General features: G+C 62.1%; 1 protein-coding gene across 1 annotated transcript in view; it reads right to left on the reverse strand.

The window, feature by feature from the left end:
* Positions 1-7,680: 7,680 nt before the first annotated feature.
* The window catches only part of ZFPM1 (zinc finger protein, FOG family member 1), a 61,513-nt gene continuing 48,206 nt past the window's right edge, over positions 7,681-20,987 (reverse strand). Inside the window, exons 5-10 of the mRNA XM_040253709.1 lie at positions 16,077-16,179; positions 14,377-14,586; positions 10,979-11,212; positions 10,687-10,782; positions 10,460-10,606; positions 7,681-10,299 (exon numbers count right to left, since the gene is read on the reverse strand). Coding sequence (XP_040109643.1) covers positions 8,531-10,299; positions 10,460-10,606; positions 10,687-10,782; positions 10,979-11,212; positions 14,377-14,586; positions 16,077-16,179 — 2,559 coding nt within the window. The 3' untranslated portion in view covers positions 7,681-8,530. The remainder of the gene's footprint in view (positions 10,300-10,459; positions 10,607-10,686; positions 10,783-10,978; positions 11,213-14,376; positions 14,587-16,076; positions 16,180-20,987) is intronic.

A 20,987-nucleotide genomic window follows, 5' to 3' on the forward strand; every position in this document is an offset into this window, starting at 1 on the left:
AGAACAGGCCTGGGACACACGGTGACCGCGATCCTCAGACCGCTGACCCCTGGCCCGGCCTCAGCTTCCTTGACTGTGGGGCACTTCCCTCAAGGGAAACCAGTGGAGCCCGGAGAGGGGAAGGGATTAATTGAGCTGTTCTCGACCCCGTGGGGCCGGGTTGTGGAAAGGTGGCCATCCTGACACTTCAGGAGCTCTGGGGAGGAGGGAGGTGTCTCCCTAGAGCCATCGGGCATCGGGCCAGACAGTGTCCTCCAAGTTCATGCCCGCCTGGAGCCTCCGCTGAGCCCTTGCTTGGAAGAAGAATCTTTGCAGAGGTGATTAAGGTAAGGATCACACCTTACCTTCGTCACCCTGGGTTAGGGTGGCTCTAGAAGAGAGAGAAGCAGAGACACAGACACTGAGGAGAGAGGGCAGGGGCCTGAGGGGCGTGGCCACCGCCCAGGGCTCAGAGGGCTAGGCAGCACCCGCCTGGGGCAAGTCGTCCTGGGGAGCAAGCACAGTGCCTAAAGGCACTGGAAGACAGACCCTCCCCAGAGCCTCGGGAGGGGTGCCCATGGTGGGGCAGAGCGGACCAAGGTGGGAAGCAGGCAGAGGCAGAGCGCCTCTCCCCGGCCGACTTTCTCTGGCCCCTCCTCACCTCCTGTGGCACCCTCGACCTGGGGGTGCGGAGTGCCTGTCACTGGCTGTCGCACCTCCCAGAGCCCCAGGGCTCAATCTTTGCCGGGAGCATGCACGCCCTGGCACAGCTGCCCCATTCCAGGGAGCAGAGTGCCTGACTACCATCCATCCAAGGACACCGCCCCCTCCAGACCCCTTCCTATCTTGCGTCCCAGCAGGCGTCCTGCAGTTTCTCAAACGCCTGTCAACTCCTCAAGGCTCCAGATCTCAGCGCCTTGGTACTTAGACGGTCTGGTCATGTCTCTCTCCAAGTGATTCCCAGGCACTTACGCAGGGCTCCTTTGCTCTGAGGAGGCAGATGGTGTGCCACCAACGGGCCCTTTATAGACATCACTGCTGGGCACAAGGGGCCCTCTGTGGGAGAGCACTGCTCCCCTCCTGGAGGGTGACGTGGCAGCGGCGGGAAGACTGCAGCTGCGTGTGGTTTCCATGCGGGTGTCCTCCTCCCCGGGCTGCGGCCTCTCGTCTACACAACGGGACGGCCCCTGGGCCCTGGGACTGAGGCTGCAAGTGTGCGGCCAGCGTCCGTGGGGACAGTCGGATGGGTGCTCCAGAAGTAAGGCTGGGACGCGATGGGGTCCCTGCTCAGGAGACTCTCGTGGGTGGTTTCGGGCCCCCTCGGGCTGCCGTGTCCCCCCTCACCACAGTGTCCTGTTATGAGCTTTCTGCCTTTTCAGTTGGGGTGATTTGTACTCAGTGAGTGCAGTTTCACCTCTCTGCTGCTGCTGCTGCTAAGTCGCTTCAGTCGTGTCCGACTCTGTGCGACCCCATAGACAGAAGCCCATCAGGCTCCCCCGTCCCTGGGATTCTCCAGGCAAGAACACTGGAGTGGGGTGCCATTTCCTTCTCCAATGCATGAAAGTGAAAAGTGAAAGTGAAGTCGCTCAGTCGTGCACGACTCTTACGACCCCATAAACCCTGAGACCTCCCTGTCAGTTTTGAATTTGACTTTTGGAAAGTTTAAGGCCAGAAGGAAGACGGGGTTCCCTGAGTCTCCGTGCGCTCCTCTCCTCCTGTGGACGTGGGTCCCACTGGTGTGGAGCCCCTGCAGCGCTGGGAACGTCACTCTCCACTTCTGTGTGTCTTCAAATGAAGCTTCCATCACCGTCCTTGAAGGATGTTCTTGCTGAATGTGGAGTTATGTGCTGACCGTGTTGTCTCCTGGTTCACTTTAAACATACCTTGTCTCTGCATTCTGTTATCAGGGGAAGAGCAGTTGGCGGTTAGGCTCAGCGCCTGCCCGGCATCTGGAATCCGCTTTCTCTGGTGAGCGCGTCTCTTTCGTGGTTCTGTGAGACCCCGCATCTCTGTTAGAGTCACGTGGCCTCCAAAGACCAGCACCTTTCATATCACAACCTAGAAAATTCCCTTTCATTAAAATCACCACCAGTCTCTTCAAAACAGTCTTTAAATATTGAGAAGCTGTCAAGCCGACAGTGATGGGCACAACTTCTGATTTCCAATTCAGAGCTCCAGTTTTAACCCTGGCAACAAATGCTCATGGATTTTCCCCACAAGACAGGCTGATTGCTCTGTTTTTGGGAATCACGTGCCCAGCATCCAGTCCTCCAGCCAACAGTATTCCCTGGAATCATCAGGGGGTCCTTCTTGGGGACTCTGTTCTCTAGGGTTCTCCTTGGGGCTACCAGCTCACTCTTCCTCCGTCCTCACATAGAATGTTAAGGAGACGGTGCTCAGCGGGTGAGATTTGATAGACTTAATGCTTTTTTACTGCTCCATCAGGGACATTCTTAGTTGAAAATGGTTTTTGTTGCTTTCTTGAGAGATGGGGCAGGAGGCGCTAGGTCAGCACTGAGGTTCACTTGTCACAGCCGCCTTGGCTTTCCTGCCACAACTCATACAACTTTGGTCAGAAGACGGCCCTGCTGGCCCTCTGGAAGGGGTGGGGGCACCTGTGGGTTCCCTGGTGAACCCTCAGAGCTGCTAGTGTAAAAGCACAGGAGTGTGTGTGTGTCCTTGCTCCCTCCCACCTGCCGTCTGCTGGGTGGCAGGAGTGTCCTGAAAGGTGAGTTCAAGCTGCTCTGCTCCTGGCCCTGGGACTGAGCTCTGCCCACCGCAGGTTAGAGACGTGGCTCAGGGAACCCCTGGGGAGAGGGCTGAGCCCGGGCATGCCCAGGTCCAGACCTGATGCACAGGCTGTGGGTGGTGGTCCTTCTCAGGGTCCAGGGGCTTGCTCTTCTGCCTGCCTGGGCCAGTCTGCCCTGCTGGCTGGCCCTGCTCCCTGTGCATCCTGTCCCCTGGGTGTGGCCTCTCCATCTCGAGGTCATCAGGTCAGCAGCACCTTGAGAAGCCCCTTCACCATGGAGAGAAATAGGCAGAGGTTCTGGGGGTTAGGACGCAACAGCCTCGTAGGGAACAGGCTTCATTCCTCAGCATTCTTGGACAGATTGGCGGTCTCAGCTGTATTTCTTGCTGTGAGTCTGATCAGAGGGCTGATGATGGTAGAATTCTGAGAGCTGGACTCACTATAGGGAGGACCAGAATCAGGCTCCAGTGAGCAGCAGTGTCAGGGTATAGTGGGGACCAGAGTCAAGCTTTAGTGAGATAGAGTCAGGGTTTAGTGGAGACTAGTGTCAGGGTTTATGAAAAGTAAAGTTAAGGTTTGTGAAGTGAAGAGTAAAGTTAGGCTTTATTAACGACCAGATTCAGACTGTAGTGAGCACCAGAGTTAGGCTATAGTGAGGGTCAGAGTCAGGTTTTAGTGGGGAACAGAGTCAGGCTATAGTAAAAAGCAGCCCCAGGCTTAACTGAGGCCCAGATTCTGCCTTTAGTGAGGACCAGAGTCAGGCTTTCGTAAAAAGCAGTGTCAGGCTTTGTGAGGACCAGAGTCAGGCTATAGTGAGCAGCAGAGCGAGGCTGTAGTGAGGACCAGAGTCCAGTGCTAGTGAGAACCAGAATCAGGCTTTACTAGAAAAGAAAAGGTGGACCTGGGAGTCATGAAGGGGCTGCTGGGATTCTCGGGTTTGGGGGTCCTCTGGGGCCTCCTCAGACTGCGGGGGGAGCCAGGGCCATCGGGGGCTGCCACGGCCAGAGACACGACACACGCCTGCCGGGGAGTTGGGCCTCTTCACTGTCTCCCACTGGCTTCCTTGCGTCCGAGTGGCGACACCCCTGGCGGAGGACCGGGCGCCGTGTCTTCAGGGGAGGACCCCTCCTGAGCCTGTGTGGCTGGTGCCCTGGGGTTTGGCTCTGCGTCCTGAGGAGTCTTGTCGTGGAGCCCGGGGCCTCCTGGCAGCGGCCTTTGCTTTGATTCTCTCGGAGCTGGGTGGGGGTCCTGGGTGAGGGCCCGTCACCCCCGTGTGCCCCTCCAAAACTTGGTCCTCAGTCTCTGGGGGTCTTTTAAAGGTTCTGCATTTTGGAGCCCTTGGAAATACTGGCTGTGGCCCCATCTCGGAGGTGATGAGCTGGTGTCATGACACCTAGTTGGACTTGTCCCTGGCCTGCTGTGCAAAGTCCTGCACTATTTTGAATCTCCAGACATGTTTGAATCTTGAGTTTCTGTTTCTAATTCCCTGCTGTCATCCACTGATGTGACCTGACAAATTGTCATGTGGACGTCCCAGTGGCCACCTCCCTCTGCAGGTGCTGTGGTCAGCCTCCCTGGGAGGAGGCGGCCCCCACAACAGAGTAGCACAGGACCCTGGCCGCCCCCCGCCCCCAAACACAGCGTCTGGCCTGCCCATGTGGGCGTGAGTGTGTGTGGGGAGGGGCTTGCGCACCTGGGTTTTTAGGGGCACGGGGAGCCAGTACTCAGGCTGATGCTGTTGGGCCTTTAGGTCTCATGCCGCTGTACGCCAGGGCAGGCCGGGGGGACCCTGTGAGCCGGGGGCAGGCGGGGGGACGCCATCTGTCTCTCCCACAGGGTCAGGGCGGAGTGTGGCAGTGACAGCTGTGTGGCAGCAGAGGGGCCGCGGGCCCGGGCGCTCCCCGAGGGAGGGTCAGACCGCAAGCACAACATCAGAGAAAGATCCCTTCTCTGGATGCTGCTGGGGACCTCCCTCCACGACTGCCACTGGGCGTGGTTCCAACCTGCAAGCCCCTAGTGAGCAGGACCCCACAGAGTCCCAGTCACCTGCCCTTCTGAAGGGTGGGGGTCTGGGCCCGGCCCCTCCTGGCTGCGTCCTGCACCAGCGGAGAGGCCCCTCTGTCCATCCCCTCTTCTCCCACCTTTGGCCACCCCTCCACACCGAGCCAGTTCCACCTCCCGAGGCCAGTTCTGACCAGACGACACTGCACACACTGTACGCACAGCGTGTGGTCCAGGTTCAAGGCCACAGGCCACAGGCCCTGCGGGTCAGCAGGGCAGTGCCGCAAATGTTGGGCTGATCAGAGAGGCGCAAAGACTGGAGCACCTGCCCTGCAGGCATTTCTCAAACTTGCCAGAGAACAATCTGCTGGCAGCTGATCAGTGCTGATTCCCAGGCCCTGGCCTGTTCAGCCAGTCAGGGGCTCCACCGGCTTGGGTGATGGGATATGGCCGTCCCAGAGAAGAGTGCTCTCGGGAACTAGGAGCTGTTCCAGAGAAACTCCTTCCTAAGTGGTCCGTGGGGCGGCTGGGAGGCCCAGGGTCTCGGCTGCTGCCAGTGTGAGCCAGGCAAGGGCAGGCCGGCGAGCGAGGCTGGGCAGGGGGCGGGGGAAGCCTGGTTGTGGATGGCGGCCGTGTGTGCACTAAGCTACAGACAGGGTTCCCCGCACAAGCTTGAGTATGGCTGGCCGTCCTCCTGTGAGGACAGCGGTGGGGATGAGGCTGTGCCTCCAAGGACACTGCTGGGGCTCTGCCTGGGGACCCCACCTTCTCCCATGCACCCTGACACGCAGGGCCAAACCCTCAGGGCTGCTCCCGTGCTGGCCGGTCCCCTCTGTAGCTGCTTCCCCTTCTGTGGGGACCGTGCAGCTCCAGACTTGGGGCCGTGAGCTGTGCGCTGCCTGTTCTCCGTTCCCTTTGTGCTGGGACCCGCCGCCGCAGCCCACCCCTCAGGAGATGGGGCAGCCAGGCCAGCGGAGCTCCTGTCACCTGGCCTGCTGGCCCACGTAAATGAGTCGCTGCTGACCCCTGGTGCCAGGAACGTCCACATGCAGTGATTCCTGGGGCCAGGCTGTCCCCAGAGGTGTGCAGCCAGCACTGGCCCCGGGGTGCTCAGGGCTGTGGAGAGCAACGACCTGGGTGAGGCTGGCACACACGACTCTGGGTGGGCGGCCCAGTTAGGAGCTGCGGGTGGCCTGTGGCCTTGAACCTGGACCACACGCTGTGGGTACCGTGTGTGCAGTGTCGTCTGGTCAGTCTGGCCTCCGGAGGTGGAACTGGCTGAGTGTGGAGGGGTGGCCAAAGGTGGGAGAGCAGGGGATGGACAGGCAAGGCTGGCTTTGTGGAGGCTGTGAGGTGGGGGGGCGTGCTGTTTTCCCTTCCGGTCCTTTCACTCCCCCAGCTGGTCTGATCATGTGCTCCTCCCTGAGGCCAGGTGCCCAGGAGGCAGTGGTCAAGGCAGGTGAGGCCAGTGGGGGCGGGGGAAAGAGGTAAGAAAATAAAACCAGATCCCAAGAGTGACCGCCCTTCTGGGGAGAGGACCAGGTGTTAGGATGCAGGGTCAGGGAAGGTCTCTAAGCCGAATGACAGGAGCAGATGGTGAGGAGGGGTTGGAGCAGCGTGAGCAGGGCTTTGGGGGATGGCCTGGAGGCTACCTCTGTGCAGCATGAGCCCCGAAGGCCTGAAGCCGGGCGTGCCGCCATCTGGTCTCCCAGCCGCTCGTCCTGGCAGTGAAGGGCGGTGGGCGCTGGCTGGGGCAGTGGCCAGTCCATTAGATGGGGTTATGGCTGGAGGCACCCGTCCCTAGCAGCTGAAATGTTTGGAATTGGTGGCTGGCGGAGAACCGAGGCGACCTGGGGGCCAGAACGGGCAGAGGTGGGCTTGGTGGAATCACAGTTGGTTCGACAGTGAGGTGTGAGTAGATGAGGGTGCCGCTGCAGGTCTGTGCATGCGCAGGTGTGGAAAGAAGACGCAGGGGCGAGAGTTCAGTCTTGGATGAGTCAGGGCCCCCTTGAGGACCACGTAGTAGGTGCACAGGTGGGGCCAAGGGGCATGGCTGGGCTGGAGAGAGGTAGGGTCATGGGAACTCACGTGCCTGCCCATGAGAGTGAATGGAGAGCTGTGAATGGGGTGGAGGGGGTGGCCCTGAGCCCTCACAGTTGGGGGTTGTTCGGGAGCATCATGGCTCCTGGAGATTGGTGTCCCTGCATGGCGGCTGTGACGGTGGTGGCAAGTTCTCAGGGAGATGGGGGTGGCTCGAGGCAGGGTGTGGGCAATGGGGGGTCCTAGGAGGGTGAGTGGACCCAGCACTGGGGACCTTGGCTGGGCAGAGAGCTTGGCCTGGTCAGCAGTTCAGGCCTGGGGCAGGAGTTGGAGGTCGGCTCTGGGCCCTCAGGAGGGGCTCCAGGATCCTGCAGCGTACCACACTCAATCTGTGGGCGTGGACCCTGAGGCCCTTTTCCGAGTGGTGCTGTCTTCCACTCGTGCAGTGAGGGGTGGGAGGGTGGAGGACGCTGACCCCATCCTCCCGCTTTGAGCATCTGTGCTCATCAGCACACAGGGACATTCACCCTGCCTGAGGTTTAACTGCCTCTGCCTCACGTGGTCCCACTCAGAGGCAGAGCCTCAAAGTCTGTGCAAATAAGGTGCTGGGCCTCCCCTTCCCCACCCTGGGAGGGCAGGGGTGGGATGGTCTTCACAAGGGGGTCATCTACCAGGAAGCTAGTTGGCTCCCCGGGGGCCCTGACCAGCAAGTCTGGTCACACCCTGGTACTTAGGGTCAGCCAAGAACAAGCGGGAGGGGACTCTTCTTGTCCTGACACAGACTCCTCAGCCTTCCACCGACAACTGGGTGGGATGGAACTTGCCTTGGACAGGAGAGTGAGTCTGGGTATGTGGCAGGAAGCCTTTCAGATATTTGGAGAACAGGCCAAAGGTCAGGCCTCACTTTTTTCTTTTTTGCAGTAGGCTGCCAGGTATGTTGTATTTGAAAGACATTGTGTACCTCAAATCAAGGGACACCAGGATGGAAGAAGTGCACAGACACCCAGCTGCCAAGTGCCAAAACCACAGCCGGATTCCTTGCTTGGGTTTGGGCCAGGTCATGGTCAGCCATGGTGCATGCAGCCCCCACAGCACCAGCAGGAGACTGGGAGTGGGGTGGCCCCAACCTCGTGCCCACTGCAGCCCCCACAGGTGCCTGCTGCCCCCAGTCCAAGAGCTGGCTCCTCTCATGGAGCACTGTGGGCTCAGGGAGTCGGCTGCCCATCTCCCTTCTGCCCCCATCAGCCTTGGCAAGCAAGGTGCTCCCATCCCTGGATGCCTCAGTGGCCTGTGACTGGACAGGTGGCATCCAGCAATCAGCACTGAGCAGGTGTAAGAGCTGTGAGCTGGCCAGGATGAAGCTCTTCTCTTTGGCATCTGGTGCCCAAACGAGAGCTTCTGGCTGGATCCTGGAGGGCAGCAGTGGGCCAGGAAGGCCAGCACCCGCTCTCCCCGTGCCCCAGGGGCCTGGAGCAGTGCCATCAGGCCCGACCCTGGGTGAGATCCAGCTCTTAAGGCCACTACCCATGTGATTCTGGCCTGCAATGGCCCGTGTGTACTCAGGTGTGGTGCTGGCCCTATGTGCGCCCACCCAATAGGGCCCTCTGCTCACAGAGAACTAGGCTGCTCCACCACTGTGCTCAGCAAACTGAACTTCTTTATTAAGTGCCAAGGTCCAGGCGGGCGCTGCCCCCTGCAGCCCCTCTGCCGAGGCCTGTGCGTGATTTCCCGGGCCCCCGCAGGGCAGCAGCAGCCGGGCGCTCACTTCACGTGCTCGGCCGCGTGGGAGGAGCAGTAATACTTTTTGTGGGCGATGAAGGTGGACAGGCTGCTGAACCTGATGTTGCACAGGCGGCAGTACCTGTGGTTGCCGTTGGGCACGGGGGCCGGCGCTCCCTGACTGGGGGTCTGCACACCCTTGTCCGAATGCGAAGGGGGCGCCGGCACCGCCTCCGGGGACGCGGCTGGGGGCGGGCCGGGCCGGGGGCTGCTGGCAGGAGGCTCCTGCAGGTCCTGGCCATTGAGGCCATCGCGGGGAGCGGCGGGCGAGGGCGTCCGGGCCTCCGCGCCGGGGCCGACTAGGGGCTTGCCTAGCAGCAGGCCGTGCGCCAAGCGGAAGTGCTCGATGAGGTCGCCGCGCACCACGCCGTTCGGGGGGCAGTAGGGGCAGACGACGGCAGGCGGGTCCTCGGGGGCCGCACGCAGGCGGCGCGGGGCGGCGGGGCACGAGAACTTTTTGTGCGCCAGGTAGGCCTCGAGGCTGTGGAAGCTCACGCGGCAAGCCGTGCACTCGTGGTAATCGGCCAGGGTCGCCAGGCCAGGCGCAGGGCCCGGGGTGGCTGCTGAAGCCTGGCGTCGCGGCTTCTTACTTAGGTCGATAGGGCCTTCGGACGCGTCCGGGCCACTTCCGCCTCCACTTCCGCTTCCGGGCCGCGGCGATGCGGGCGGTGTGGGGGCGGGGCCGGGTGGTGTAGGGGCGGGGCCTGGCGCGGAGGGAGGGGCAGGTCCGGCCAGGGGCGGGGCAGGTCCGGCTAGGGGCGGGGCGGGCCCGGCCGCGTGCAACTCATAGAGCTTGCGGCGCCTGCGCGTGCGCACTGGCGGCGCCGGGGGCGCAGGTGTCCCGGCTGGAGCTGGGCGGCGTGGCGGCGGATCGTGGCGCGAGGCGCAGTAGTAACGCTTGTGCACTGTGTAGGTCTCGTGGCGGCTGAAGCGGATGTTGCAGGCCTCGCACAGCGTCCGGCGGGGGTCGTCGTCCTCATCCGCCCCGCTGCCCGGGCTAGGGCTGCCCTCGCTGCCCCGGCCGCTCGCGTCAGCCTCTGCCTCGGGCGTGGCCGCGCTCCCCGCCTCGTCCTCGCGTGCCCCGGGACCCGGCGACGAGCGCGGCGCCTCGGCCTCCGCGGATGGCGGGGCAGGGGGCACGCGAGGCGGGGCGGGGGCCGCCTTGGGCCGGCGGGCTGGGGGCGTGTCGTCGGGCGGCCGGCGGCCAGAGCAGTAGAGGCGCTTGTGCACGTAGAAGTTGTTCACGTTGTTGAAGGTGATGTCGCACTCGAAGCACGTGGCGCCCTTGGGGGCCCCCGCGAAGAGGCCTGCCGGCGCGCCCACCCCCGCACCCGCTTGCAGTCGGCTGTGCACCAGCTCGGACATCTTGGCCAGGATCTCGGAGGCCGGTGGCGCCGCGGGCAGGTGCGGCAGGAACAGTGCGCTGGGCCCCGGGCTGGAGCCGGGCGTAGGGCTGGACAGCTCCGCTTTCACCCGCGCGGGGCCAGGGCTGGGTGGTGACGGCGTTCGTGAAGGGGCGAGGGGCCCTGGCTCTGCCTCGGGCTCCTCCGCTGCCTCCACCTTGATGCTCCTGGGGGCCGCTGGGGGCTCGCCGCCGCCCCCGTTCTGGGGACCCGCTCTAGCCTCTCCGTTGGTAGCCTCGGCCAGGGCCTTCCTGTCCACTCCTGGCGAGGGGGCGGGCGCCAGGCCTAGGTCGGCAGAGGCCAGGGGGCTGTGCAGTGCCGCGTGCTGCTGGAAGGCGGCCAGACTGTCTGTGGGGAGAGCCCAGGGGCCACCTGTCAGGGCTGGAGCAGGACCTGCTTGGGGCAGACCTGAGGCGGGGAGGGTGGGAAGGGAGAACGGGGCTAGGCAGACGTGGTACAGAACCAAGTCTGAAATCGCCACCCCTCTTCCTGGTTCCCAGGGGCTCACCTGCGGGGAGCTTGGCAGTGAGGTGGCCTGTGCCTGGGGAATAGATCTCAGCCTTAGCGCCTGGCTGGCAGACCATGTGGTTGGTCACCAGGTGGCTGTAGAGGATGTCCCTCGTGGTGGAGATGAAGCCGCAGCTGTGGCAGACTCCTGCAGAAGGCGTGGAGTCAGCGCCCTGGGCAGCTGGGCCCCACCAACCCCGAGCACGGCCTGCAGCCCCCCCTGCTTACCGGTCAGCGTGTCTGTGTGCACCTTGAGGTGCCGCTCACAGTTGGCCTTGGTGGTGAAGGCAGACAGGCAGATGAGACACACGAAGGGGCGCTCTCCTGGAACACAGGTCTGGTGAGGGAGCCTCACTGGCCAAAGACCCCTAATCTCTGCCTCCCAGGACCCTGGGGCCCGTGGGAGGCATCAGGGAGTGGCAAAGAGGACCACCCAGACACACCCATGGCTGACATGCAACCCTAGGACAGGCACCGTGAGCCTGGGTGGGAGGACATGGTGTTGGAGGGGGGTGCTCACCACTATGGCTACGCATGTGGATCTCCAGGGAGCTGGCGCTGGGGCAGCTTTTGCGGCACTGGGGGAAGGGGCAGACCCGCTCGTTGGGGTAGGTCTCCTTGGGTTTCTCATCCGAGGTGGCCACGGCAGGGGAGCCGGCACCCTGGCGGCTGGCACAGTAGTAGAGGAGGTGGGCTTGCAGGTTCCGCTCGCTACGGTACCAGATGCCACAGTCTTTGCAGGGAAAGACGTCTTCTGAGGGGACGAGAAGGCAGGGGAGAGTCGGGCCCAGCCTGAGGGGGTGCCCCGGCAGCAGTGTGGCCACCTCCCACCCAGGGCAGGCATGGCCCTCTGCAACATGAGGGCTGTGCCGTGGGATCCTCCAGCTCGGGGGAGCAAGCCCTGTGACCTGGGCTGTGCCTTCTCAGGTGTCCCTTGATGAAGCTGTGTCCCCTTTCTGTGGATCTCCAGAATGCCATGGGGACACGTGGATGGGGTCCCCCAGGATGGCCCCTGCACTGCTTTCCAACAGTGAGCCCCGTAAGGAGACGCTGGGGTCTTGGGAGTGCCCACGGAAGTATGGTTGGTAGGGATGATGGGACATGGGAGATGGCCTGGAGCCGGGTGCCCGTGGAGGAGGAGACGGGTGGGCATCCAGGTGCAGTGTCCCCAAGTGCTGGGGGCGGGTGGAGGCCAGGAGCTGCGGGGGATGAAGAATGTCCGAGTCAAATACACCCCCAACCTGATGGCTCCATGTGTTACTGGTCAGACTTTGCTGACTCACCACACTTACCCATGTGGGCTGCCTCTGCGTTTTTGGTTTATGGAGTGTGGCCTGTGGGGGTGGACCTGCCAACTGGTGAGGATTTCTCTGATGGGCGCTTCAGCAGCCCTCAGGTTCCCAGAGATCCTTAAGGAGCGTCCTATCGTTTCTGCCCTGCTCTGTGGCTGAACCCAGGGAGGGGGATGCTTTGTTCTGTGTCCCAACCTTGATGTGGAGTGGAGCCTGGGACCCCATCTTGGGGTTTTAACTTCGGTAGGTTAGGATGTGTTCCTCTCCCTGCTGGCTGGCAGTTACTTAAGCAGTGGCTGCCTCTCCACCGCCCATGGATGCTGCCAAGTTCCCACCTTCCGCCTCCTTTAAACCAGCGCTCCCCAACCTGTTTGGCACCAGGGGCCAGCTTCATAGAAGACAGTTTTTCCACAGACAGGGGTGGAGTGGGGGTGGTTTTGGGATAATTCAAATGCATTACATTTATTGTGCACTTTATTTCTACTGTTAACATCAGCTGCATCTCACATCATCAGGTGTTAGATCCCAGAGGGTGGGGAGCCCTGCTCTAAGGAATTTAGTACCTGTCTGTGGGGTGAGGTCATCCCCTCATGCCCAGTATCTGCAGTTTTTCTGGCCCCAACCTTCCCACTGTGTTACCACTGGTTTTCAAGTTCCCTTTTATTTGGGGGCCTCAGGGCAGCTCTGTTCTCTTACCAGCGGAGGCCTGGAGCTGGGATCCAGATCTCTAGGGCCAGCAGTGGGCTTTTGGTATCTGCAAGCTCAGTGCTGGGGGACGGGGGACTGGCTGTGGCACGGGGAGGGGGTGGGAACCTTGGAGCCTCAGGTGAGTCCTAGCCCTGAAACAGCGAGGATGGTCACGGCCCCACTGACCCAGGGTGACCCGAGTCCTGGCTGGACGCAGCCCCGTGACCTGGACAGAAGCCTCGAGACAGGCATTAGCTCCACTCCTCTCACAGGTGAGAAAACAGAGGCTCCCAGTGCTGGGGTCTCAGGAATTAAACTGGGTCTGATTGACTTTGGAGCTCAGGGTCTGAGGGCCTTTCTAGACCACCAGCTGGAGACCCACTTGAGGCTGGGGTGGGGTTGGTGTAAACTCGATAGCAAGCCCACCATGGTCTCACAGATGAAACATCAAACTCAAGGGGAGGGAAACTGAGGCCCAGAGAGACTGCCTCTGGGCTGGCTCAAGAGGAAGTCCTCCAGCACTGGGGCTCCTGGCAAGCCCCGCCTTGAACACAGAGGGGAGACAGGCTCTGCTGGGCATCGGATGCCATTTCCTGCCCTGGTGCAGTGGCCATCCTGGCCCCTTAGAGACCCTTCCATTCAGCCTCCCTCTTCCCTGAAACTTTGTTTAGATAAGACCCCTCTGTACTCACCACCGCCTGAGCCCCTGCAGGACCCGTTTTCCCTGGAGCAGTCGCCTTGCCCTGTCCAGTACAGTCCCTCCACCCAGGCTCTGGGCACCGGCCTCCTGCCTGTGCTTGTCCCCCTCCCCTCTGGTGACACCCGCCTCACTTGGCTGCAACTGTTTGGGTCATGGTGTCTGTTCCAGTGCCCGCAGATCCTGTCTCTCCCTGGGGCCTCATCCCACCCAGAGCTCCCCACTCTGACCACACCCGGAGTCCCAGCACGTGTCCACTTAGTGCCCAACAGGCTGCTGGCTGGGCCCTCCTCCCTGCCTGTGATGGACGGACAGTGCATGGCCGCGCTGCTGCCTCCTCCCCCAGCAGGCCTTCGGGCTCCCGCTCTTCTCCAGCTTCCTCCTCAGCACCTCTATAGCTGCAGGCCACCGTCACATTTAACCTTAAGAAGGCCTAACAGCTATGCAGTTGAGAGCCAAGCTGGACCCGACTTGGCGACTGCACAGACGCTGCTGCCTGAAAGCCCTCTGCTGCAGTCATCTCTCAGGAGGGACCTCAGCCCTCACATGGGACCACCCTCGGGGTCTCACTCTGGCCAAGGTCTTGCTGGGCCATCTGCCTGGCTGCCCTCCCTGGTCTGCGGGTCTCCCAGGCACCCCGACTGAGGCAGCCCCGGCCAGTGCCCACGTCACTGCTTTTCTCCCATTGTGAATCTGCCTGTGGCCACCTGCCTCTGCCTTGGGAGTGGTGGTGGTTCCCTCAACACAGGCAGGGCCCCCACTACTTGGTCTGGCGTGGACATCAAACAAGGATTTGAGGAATAAGCAAGTCCAGACCCTCTGCTGGTTGTGGGAAGGGTCCCTCTGTTCTAGCTGGTCTTATCGGTGGCTTTGTCCTAGGGGACAGCTGTGTCCCTCGCAACTGGGAGGCAGGGGGCGGGGGGGGGCCAGCATGTAATGGGTGAGGGCAGGGCTGCTGCTGGGCCTCCAGGGTGGGTGCATCTGAGACCCCACCCCAGCCCCATGAGGCTGCTCCGATTGCTGGCCAGGTAGGGGCTACAGAATCTTTGTGTGCCAGACTCGCCAGGTGAAAAGCCCCCTCACCCATGGGCTGCATCCTGGGGCTCTCCCCGAACCCCACTGTCAGGCCCCCGGAACACATGCCCTCTGGTCAGCTAACAGACCAGGAGACTGGTCCCTGCAGATCTTAAGCTGGGCACCCCTTGCAGTCTAGAGGGGGGCGGGTGGCAGTGGGTTACTCACTGTTGACGACCGCAGTTGCGAGGATGGACGCCATGCCAGCCTGCTGGGGCAGGAGCTGGATGTCGGGGTGGGAGGGGGCTGGGCTCTCGGGCTCCACCGGCTCCTTCTTCACAGGGCAGCTGGGGTTGCTGGGGGGCTTGGCCACCAGAAGCACTTTCAGCTGTCCACCTGCAGGCACCGGCCTGGTGAGCCTGCACCAGAGGGCTTCATCTGCGGGGGAGGGCAGCTGTGATGTGGCGGCTGGCAGCTCCAGGCCACGACGGCTGTGCCTCTGCAAAGACCTCTCTCCACCGCCCCAATTTTATCCTCCTGAGCGCCTCTGCACGGCCCCATCTGGACACCTCGGTTCCGCAGCCGGGCATAGGGGCCAGAGAGAAGCCACACCAGGTGGGCAGCTGTGGCCAGCTGGTTTCCATGGTGCCCCCTGCCTCCTTGGGGCTCCTGAGTGGTCCCCCAGGGTGTGCCTGCTCTTTGGGCCTCCTTGCGCGAGCCTGAGTGGGAGGGCCCTTTTCCAGGAGAGGGGAGTCGAGCAGCCCGGAGGAAGGCCTCACAGCTTGGCCGGCACGGCTGTTTCTGCAGCGGCCTGCAGGGGGCAGCCTCGGCTAACAGGACTCGGTCCAGCTCAGAGGCTGCCAGGAGCCTGCCTTCCCTAAGAGGCAAGGCCCCAGGCCACCTTATGAGAGCATTCAGCGCCCCAGGGACCCTTGTCCTACCCGGGCAGATGCGCCCTGCTAACCAGGCCGTTTCCCAGTCGGGTGTCCAGGCTCCTAGCTGGTCACCTGCTGCCAACCCGGGCCCTCCAGTGCTCTCTGGGCCCTTAAGGGTACCCTCAAGTAGGGAGGAGGGGTGGGGTCCTCTGGAGAGGGGTACATGTGGCCACGTTAGCCAGGTCCAAGGGGTCAGCACAGGGCAGAGGGAAAGCTCAGGTCCCTGGGTGCTCCTGGGGACCCCACATGGGGAGGGGCTCGGGTGGATGTTGGAGCAGCAGCCCAGCCTGGTCCCCTCTTGCCCCCAGGACACTTAATTCATTGTACTCAGGTGATGGTGAAGGGGACGCCCCCAGAACATTCTACCAAAGTGGAGCCCCCTGTCAGGGAAGGAGGTGGGTTTCCTGTGGTCAGCAGGCACACGGCCCTTCCAAGTGGCCACGCTGTGGTGGATGGCCCTTGCTCGGGTGTAGAACTTGTCACGAGCCTGTCCCCCCACCCACCCTGGGACCAGAGCCTCCATCTGTAATGGGAAGTCCCCTGCCTTGACGCCCAGGTTGTCACACACTGGGAAGGCTGGTCTGGGGAGAGCCAGGCAGGCAGGACCAGGACCAGGGGTGCCGAGGACCCAACCTGCCCCCCTCCCTCGAGGGCCACTCCTGGACGGCACAGGAGGGGCATGTAGGCAAGTGCTTTCCTTGTCCTCACAACAGAGGCCCCACATGGACCCGCCGGCCCCTGCCAGACCCGGCAGCCCACCAGGCCTGGTTCCTCTGCTGCCCTGATGGTCTCCCAGAGGTCCTGAGGGCAGTCCTGGCCTCACTGGGGGGCTGCTCCCCCATGCCTGGGCACACGCCTGTCCAGCCCCAGACTGACATTGATGGGGGCATGGCAGCAGTGGCCCAGACAGGCTGGTTTGCCTTTAAGGGCTGCCCCAGGAAGAGCACGACCCCCCTCCTCCGGAAGCTGTGAGGGAAGCGCCAGGATACCAACCCTTCCGGTAGATCTCCGCGTTGGCCTCGGCCTCGGCCAGGGGCCGGGGCAGCGTCCTCAGCCAGCAGGCCTCGTCCTCCAGCAGCAGGGTCAGGGCCGGGCTCTGGGGGGCAGGAAGAGGGGTCAACAAGCACTCAGTCATGCTCCCAGACACAGCAGAGAGAGATGTAGGCCAGGAGCGTCCCCAGGGACCACGTGGGCAGAAGCCCGAGAGTCCACCCCATGGGTGTGCCAAGCACCGTGCTGGCAACAGGCACTCCGCAGGGAGCCAGCGCCTTCCACGGGTCAGGCGCTGGGTTCACTGGGGAGCTGAGGCCTAGAGAGGTCGAGCAGCTCACCAAGGTTGCACAGCGAGACCTCCATTCACTCCAGCTGCCCCCTCCCGAGTGGGCTGCTACCCCAGGCGCAGGCTCCTGGTGCATAAGCCCCCGGAGTGAGCAGGTGACTGGCCTGGAGGAGGTGGCATTGTCCCTGTCCTCCCTCCCAGCCCCGGGGCATGCCGGCACACCTCTGTCCGGTCCATCCTGGGGCCGGCAGGTGACGGACATGTGAGGGACCTCTTCCTGGGCCCAGCAGCCCCACGAGGTCCCTGGGCAGCAAGACATCCTCCTGCCTTGCTGGCTGAGCACCTAGCCTCCCTGCGGCTCCCTGAGCGTGGTCAGCCCCCGCCCCCACCTTGCTGGTAGCACCCTCCTCCTACCTCACAGGTGAGGGAAGGGAAGGGGGGCAGCTCACTCCCCCAGTGGCCTGGCCTGAGAGTCCGGCCTTTGAAGCGCCCAGCGGGGAGCAGTGCAGTACAGAGCTCGCCCTGCTTGGCCCCAGGAGGTTGGGGTGACCACTGCCACCCGTCAGGCTGCAGCCCCAGGGCTGGGTGGGTTCTGGACTGCTCCTCTCCAGTGGGGCGGCCAAGCTCAGCCCCTGGGTGCCGTGTGCAAACTGTTGAGCTAACTGTAAGACCATGTTATCTGCTGCCCCCTGGACGGGGACGTTTGTGCACCCTGGGGCACCTGTAGCAGTTGGCCAGGATGCTATGTGGTGGGATGTCTGGGGCAAGTAGCACTTGGTGGGGGGCGGTCCTCTGATGGGTTGTGGGCACCACCATGCCTGGTCCCATGGCTTTACTAGGCTTTGCTTGCAGGGACCATGTGGGCTCCAGAGCTGGGTACCGGGGTGCAGTCCAGACTCCCTGACTGGGAGACTTGGGAGGGCACTGGCCCTCAATGCACAGCAGCCTCACCGCACCCCTCTGCACCTTGCCCTCATCCTGTGGTAGACTCGGGCAGCTCAGCCAGCGGACCAGCTGCACAGCTCAGTTGTAATAGTCGGCCGGTGGGTCACAGGAGTGGAGCTGGCCAGCACCATGCCCACCTGCCTGGGCCCCAGCATCTCTGCAGAAAGGGCGATGCCCAGAGCCTGCATGCCCCCTCGACCGACCTTGTGCTGCCGCCTGCTCTCGGGGTGGGTTACATCCCTCTCTGTGACTTGGTTTCCCCTGGGGCACCGGGCAGTCACCATTGGTGTGGAGCCCACCCTCACTTTGGACAACACCTGCCTGGCAAGTGAAGAACGGGAGCAGGGCCACCCTTGTGCCTCCAGGCCCAGGAGGCCACCAGGCCATCAACTGCCAGATGTCAATTGGAGGCGACGGGCTCCACCAAGGAGTTGGCTTTTGAGGGCCAGCCGCAGAGCTGGGGATCTCCCCGCTGGGAGGTTTTTGCCGCCCATAGCTGGGGACAGGCTGGGGCCAAAGCGGAGCGGGCGCAGCAGCGAGTGGCCGGCAGCTCCTGCATCCTGGCTGGCCCGACTTGGGCCAGCAGCTCGCGGAGGTGGGGGCCTCTCCGAGTCTCTAATGAATATTAATGAGTGGAGGAGGGAGAAAAAAATTAATCTGCCTGATCCTCCGATGGGTGCTGCGGTAACGATATGAAATCTAATTATTCGTCCCAATATTTCTAAACCCTCAAACTGAGACTGACAGCCTCCCGGTCGGTTTAGTGCTTATCACTCCCGGGAGCGGCGTGTTCGCGGCATGATAAAAGCACAGCCCTGCTGACGCTGCAGAACCCCCGATTCTCCACGTCCGTCCACGCGGAGGGCAGGAGGCAGCGCCATGTTCCTGGGGGCTCTGTGCCTCCTGCCAGGAGTGGCCCCTTGCCTGGTGGCTGCCCTGGATTGGCTGGGCGCCCGTGAGGGTGGGCGAGGGGCAGGGGACGTGGGGACCCCATGCCTGAATCCCAAGAGGGAGAGGGGCCAGGAGATCCAGGGTTAGGACCCTTTCCCCTCATTCCCTTGGCCCTTAATACTCTGGGGGAGCCTCGCCCCCACTTACATGGGCAAGGCTGAGCCCACCAGCCCTGGCCTCCCCTCCTGCACTTGGACCCTAGGGGTGCAGGCACCAGCACCCCGGCACAGTTCCAGGGAAGGGAGCACGCCTCCACCCACCCTGTCCTGGGAGCTGCAGCCTGCCCCCGACCCAGCCCTGGGCGGTGAGGACAGATTTCAGTCTCTGCCCTCCCTGCTGTGAAGGGGTGGACATGGTTCGAGCTGCTCTATTCTATCTTTTCTTCTCCCCCTCTGCCCCCACCCTAATTCCAGGCAGCCTTGGGACAGAGCCCTTTTCTCTGGTGGTTGAAGGTCCTGTGGTCAGCAGGGTGTGAGCCTGGCCCTTCTGCCAAAACCATCAGAGACCGGCTACCTCCCCTCCTTGGGCATCCCAGGCTCACTGCTGAGCTTGGGTCTAGCTCACTCTGGACAGGCTAGGTCCAGAGTGAGCAAGAAGCTCGGTTCCCCACCCTGCCTTAGCCCTGGGGGTTGCTTGGTCCCTTCCTGCCCCAGCATAGCGGGCGGCCCCTTTAAATTCTCTGGGTGCATCTGAGAACCCTCCTTGTTCCCCCAACAAAGAGGTCAGTGTCTGGGTTCTGTGCCCACTGATAACCATCAGAAACCCTATCTCTACCGCATCCGCTGTGACAGCCATATCTCAGGCTGTTCCCAAACCTGCCTTGCGTCCGTGAAGTAGCATCCAGGGGTGGTGGGGTCCTGGCTCAGGGAGCCAGGCGGCCTGTGGAAGGCCTCCTAGGGCACCACGGGCAGGCTCACGGTAAGTCAGGGGCGCAGGCTGTGGTGGGCTCTGATCAGGCCTGCACCCCTGTCTTGTCAGTCTGTCCCACTCACCATTGCCAGAGGCATCCCCACCCAGGGGGCGGCTCAGGTGTGTCAGGCAAGAGAAGCACAAGGGACCCACCGTGTGCCATGCCCAGGCTGGGCATCTTCCCTTAGGGATCATTCCCTATGGCAACCGCAGGAAGAGGGGCCTCACCAGGAGGGCCTTGGTCTGGTGCGCTGCAGCACCCCACCCTCTGGCCAGGGCTCATCTTGCTGAAAGTTGGGCTCTGCCTGGCCATGACCACTGATGACAGCCTTTGGGGGAGGTCCTGTGGGGAGAGCCGCTCAGAGCCTGTGGAGCTTGAAGGCCCAGCCCCGTCTACATGGAGCCAGCTGACCTCATGTCAGCCTCATGGGCTGGGGCTGCCTGCCCAGACCTGTTGCTCCTCCAGAGGGTCCCTCCTGCCTCTCACTGACGTCATGGTGGCCTTGCAGATAAAGTGGATGAGCTCTGGGAGGGCAGCTGGACAGATAGATGGATGGGCCAGGTTAGTGTAGGCCTGCTTGTTCATTCATCCATCCACCATCCATTTACCCTTTCACATATTTACATACCTACCTATCCATCCACTCACCCACCCATCCACCCATCTTCTACCTGCCCACAGATTCACCCACCTGTCCATTCTTCACTTGTCCATCCACCTTCCATTTATCCATCCACTACCCACTCATCCATCCACCATCCACCTACCCATTCACCCGGCACTCAACCTTCCATCTGACATCTACCTGTACACGCATCCATCCATGTATCCATCCAGTGTCCACTCACCCTTCCATCCATCCTCGTCCATCTACTATCCTTCCTCTATTATCCATCCACCTTCTGCCCATACATCCAACACTTAACCTTCTGTCTAACATCTATCTGCCTGTACACGCATCCATCCAGTTATCTAGCCGGTATCCACTCACCCTCCCATCCATCCACCAACACCCTTCCATCCACCTCTGCCCATCATTCTACCATCCAGGTCATCTGTCTACCATCTGCCTGTCCACCTATCCATCCATCCCTCTACTTATCCTCCACTCATCATCCTCTTACCCATCTACATATCCACTCACCACCCATCCTGAACATTTCTTCTGCATCTGAGTACAAGTTTTACACTGCTGGGCCTCCAGCCCCTGGGTTTCCAGCGAAGGCCCTAGTTGCATCCTGGGGTATCTTGAGGTCCCACAGCGAACCAACTCTTGACTCCTGGCAGGCTCTGAGGACTATGTCTTTTCCTCTGTTCCATCCCCAAGGCCTGGCATGTGTGAGGATGCCACCGTGCCTCCCCTCTGCTCTGAAGGCGGCCTAGGCGCAGGGTGATTGTGGGAAAGTGCTGCCACACCCCAGAGTTGCCCCTCTCCCACTTCTTCCTTCAAACAGCAAAGACAAGCTGCCTGGCGGGCGACGGGATGGTCTGGGGTGGGATGTACGCGGGGGAGAGAGCTGGGCCCATCAACTGAGCTCGATAAGGGGCCCGCTGGAACGCTAGCGAAAATATTTAGACAATAAATGAAGTATCGGAGAGGCACGCGTATCTTTAAGAAATCAATCATCTTGTACGCGTGTCTGGACACTTGGCGCCAAGGCGGAGATAGTGCCTGCTGGGAAGATAAGGGTTAATCAAGGATTTAATTCTGCAGAAGATAAAGCCGCAGGCCGAGCGGGCTGCCCTTCCTCCCTGGGCTCCTCTGCGAGCCTCAAAGGAGCGCTCCCTGGACACTATCTCCCGGCCTGGAGAGGGTTTC

This window comes from Oryx dammah, unplaced genomic scaffold (assembly GCF_014754425.2).
Source record: "Oryx dammah isolate SB20612 unplaced genomic scaffold, SCBI_Odam_1.1 HiC_scaffold_13, whole genome shotgun sequence".
Taxonomy (NCBI): Eukaryota; Metazoa; Chordata; class Mammalia; order Artiodactyla; family Bovidae; genus Oryx; species Oryx dammah.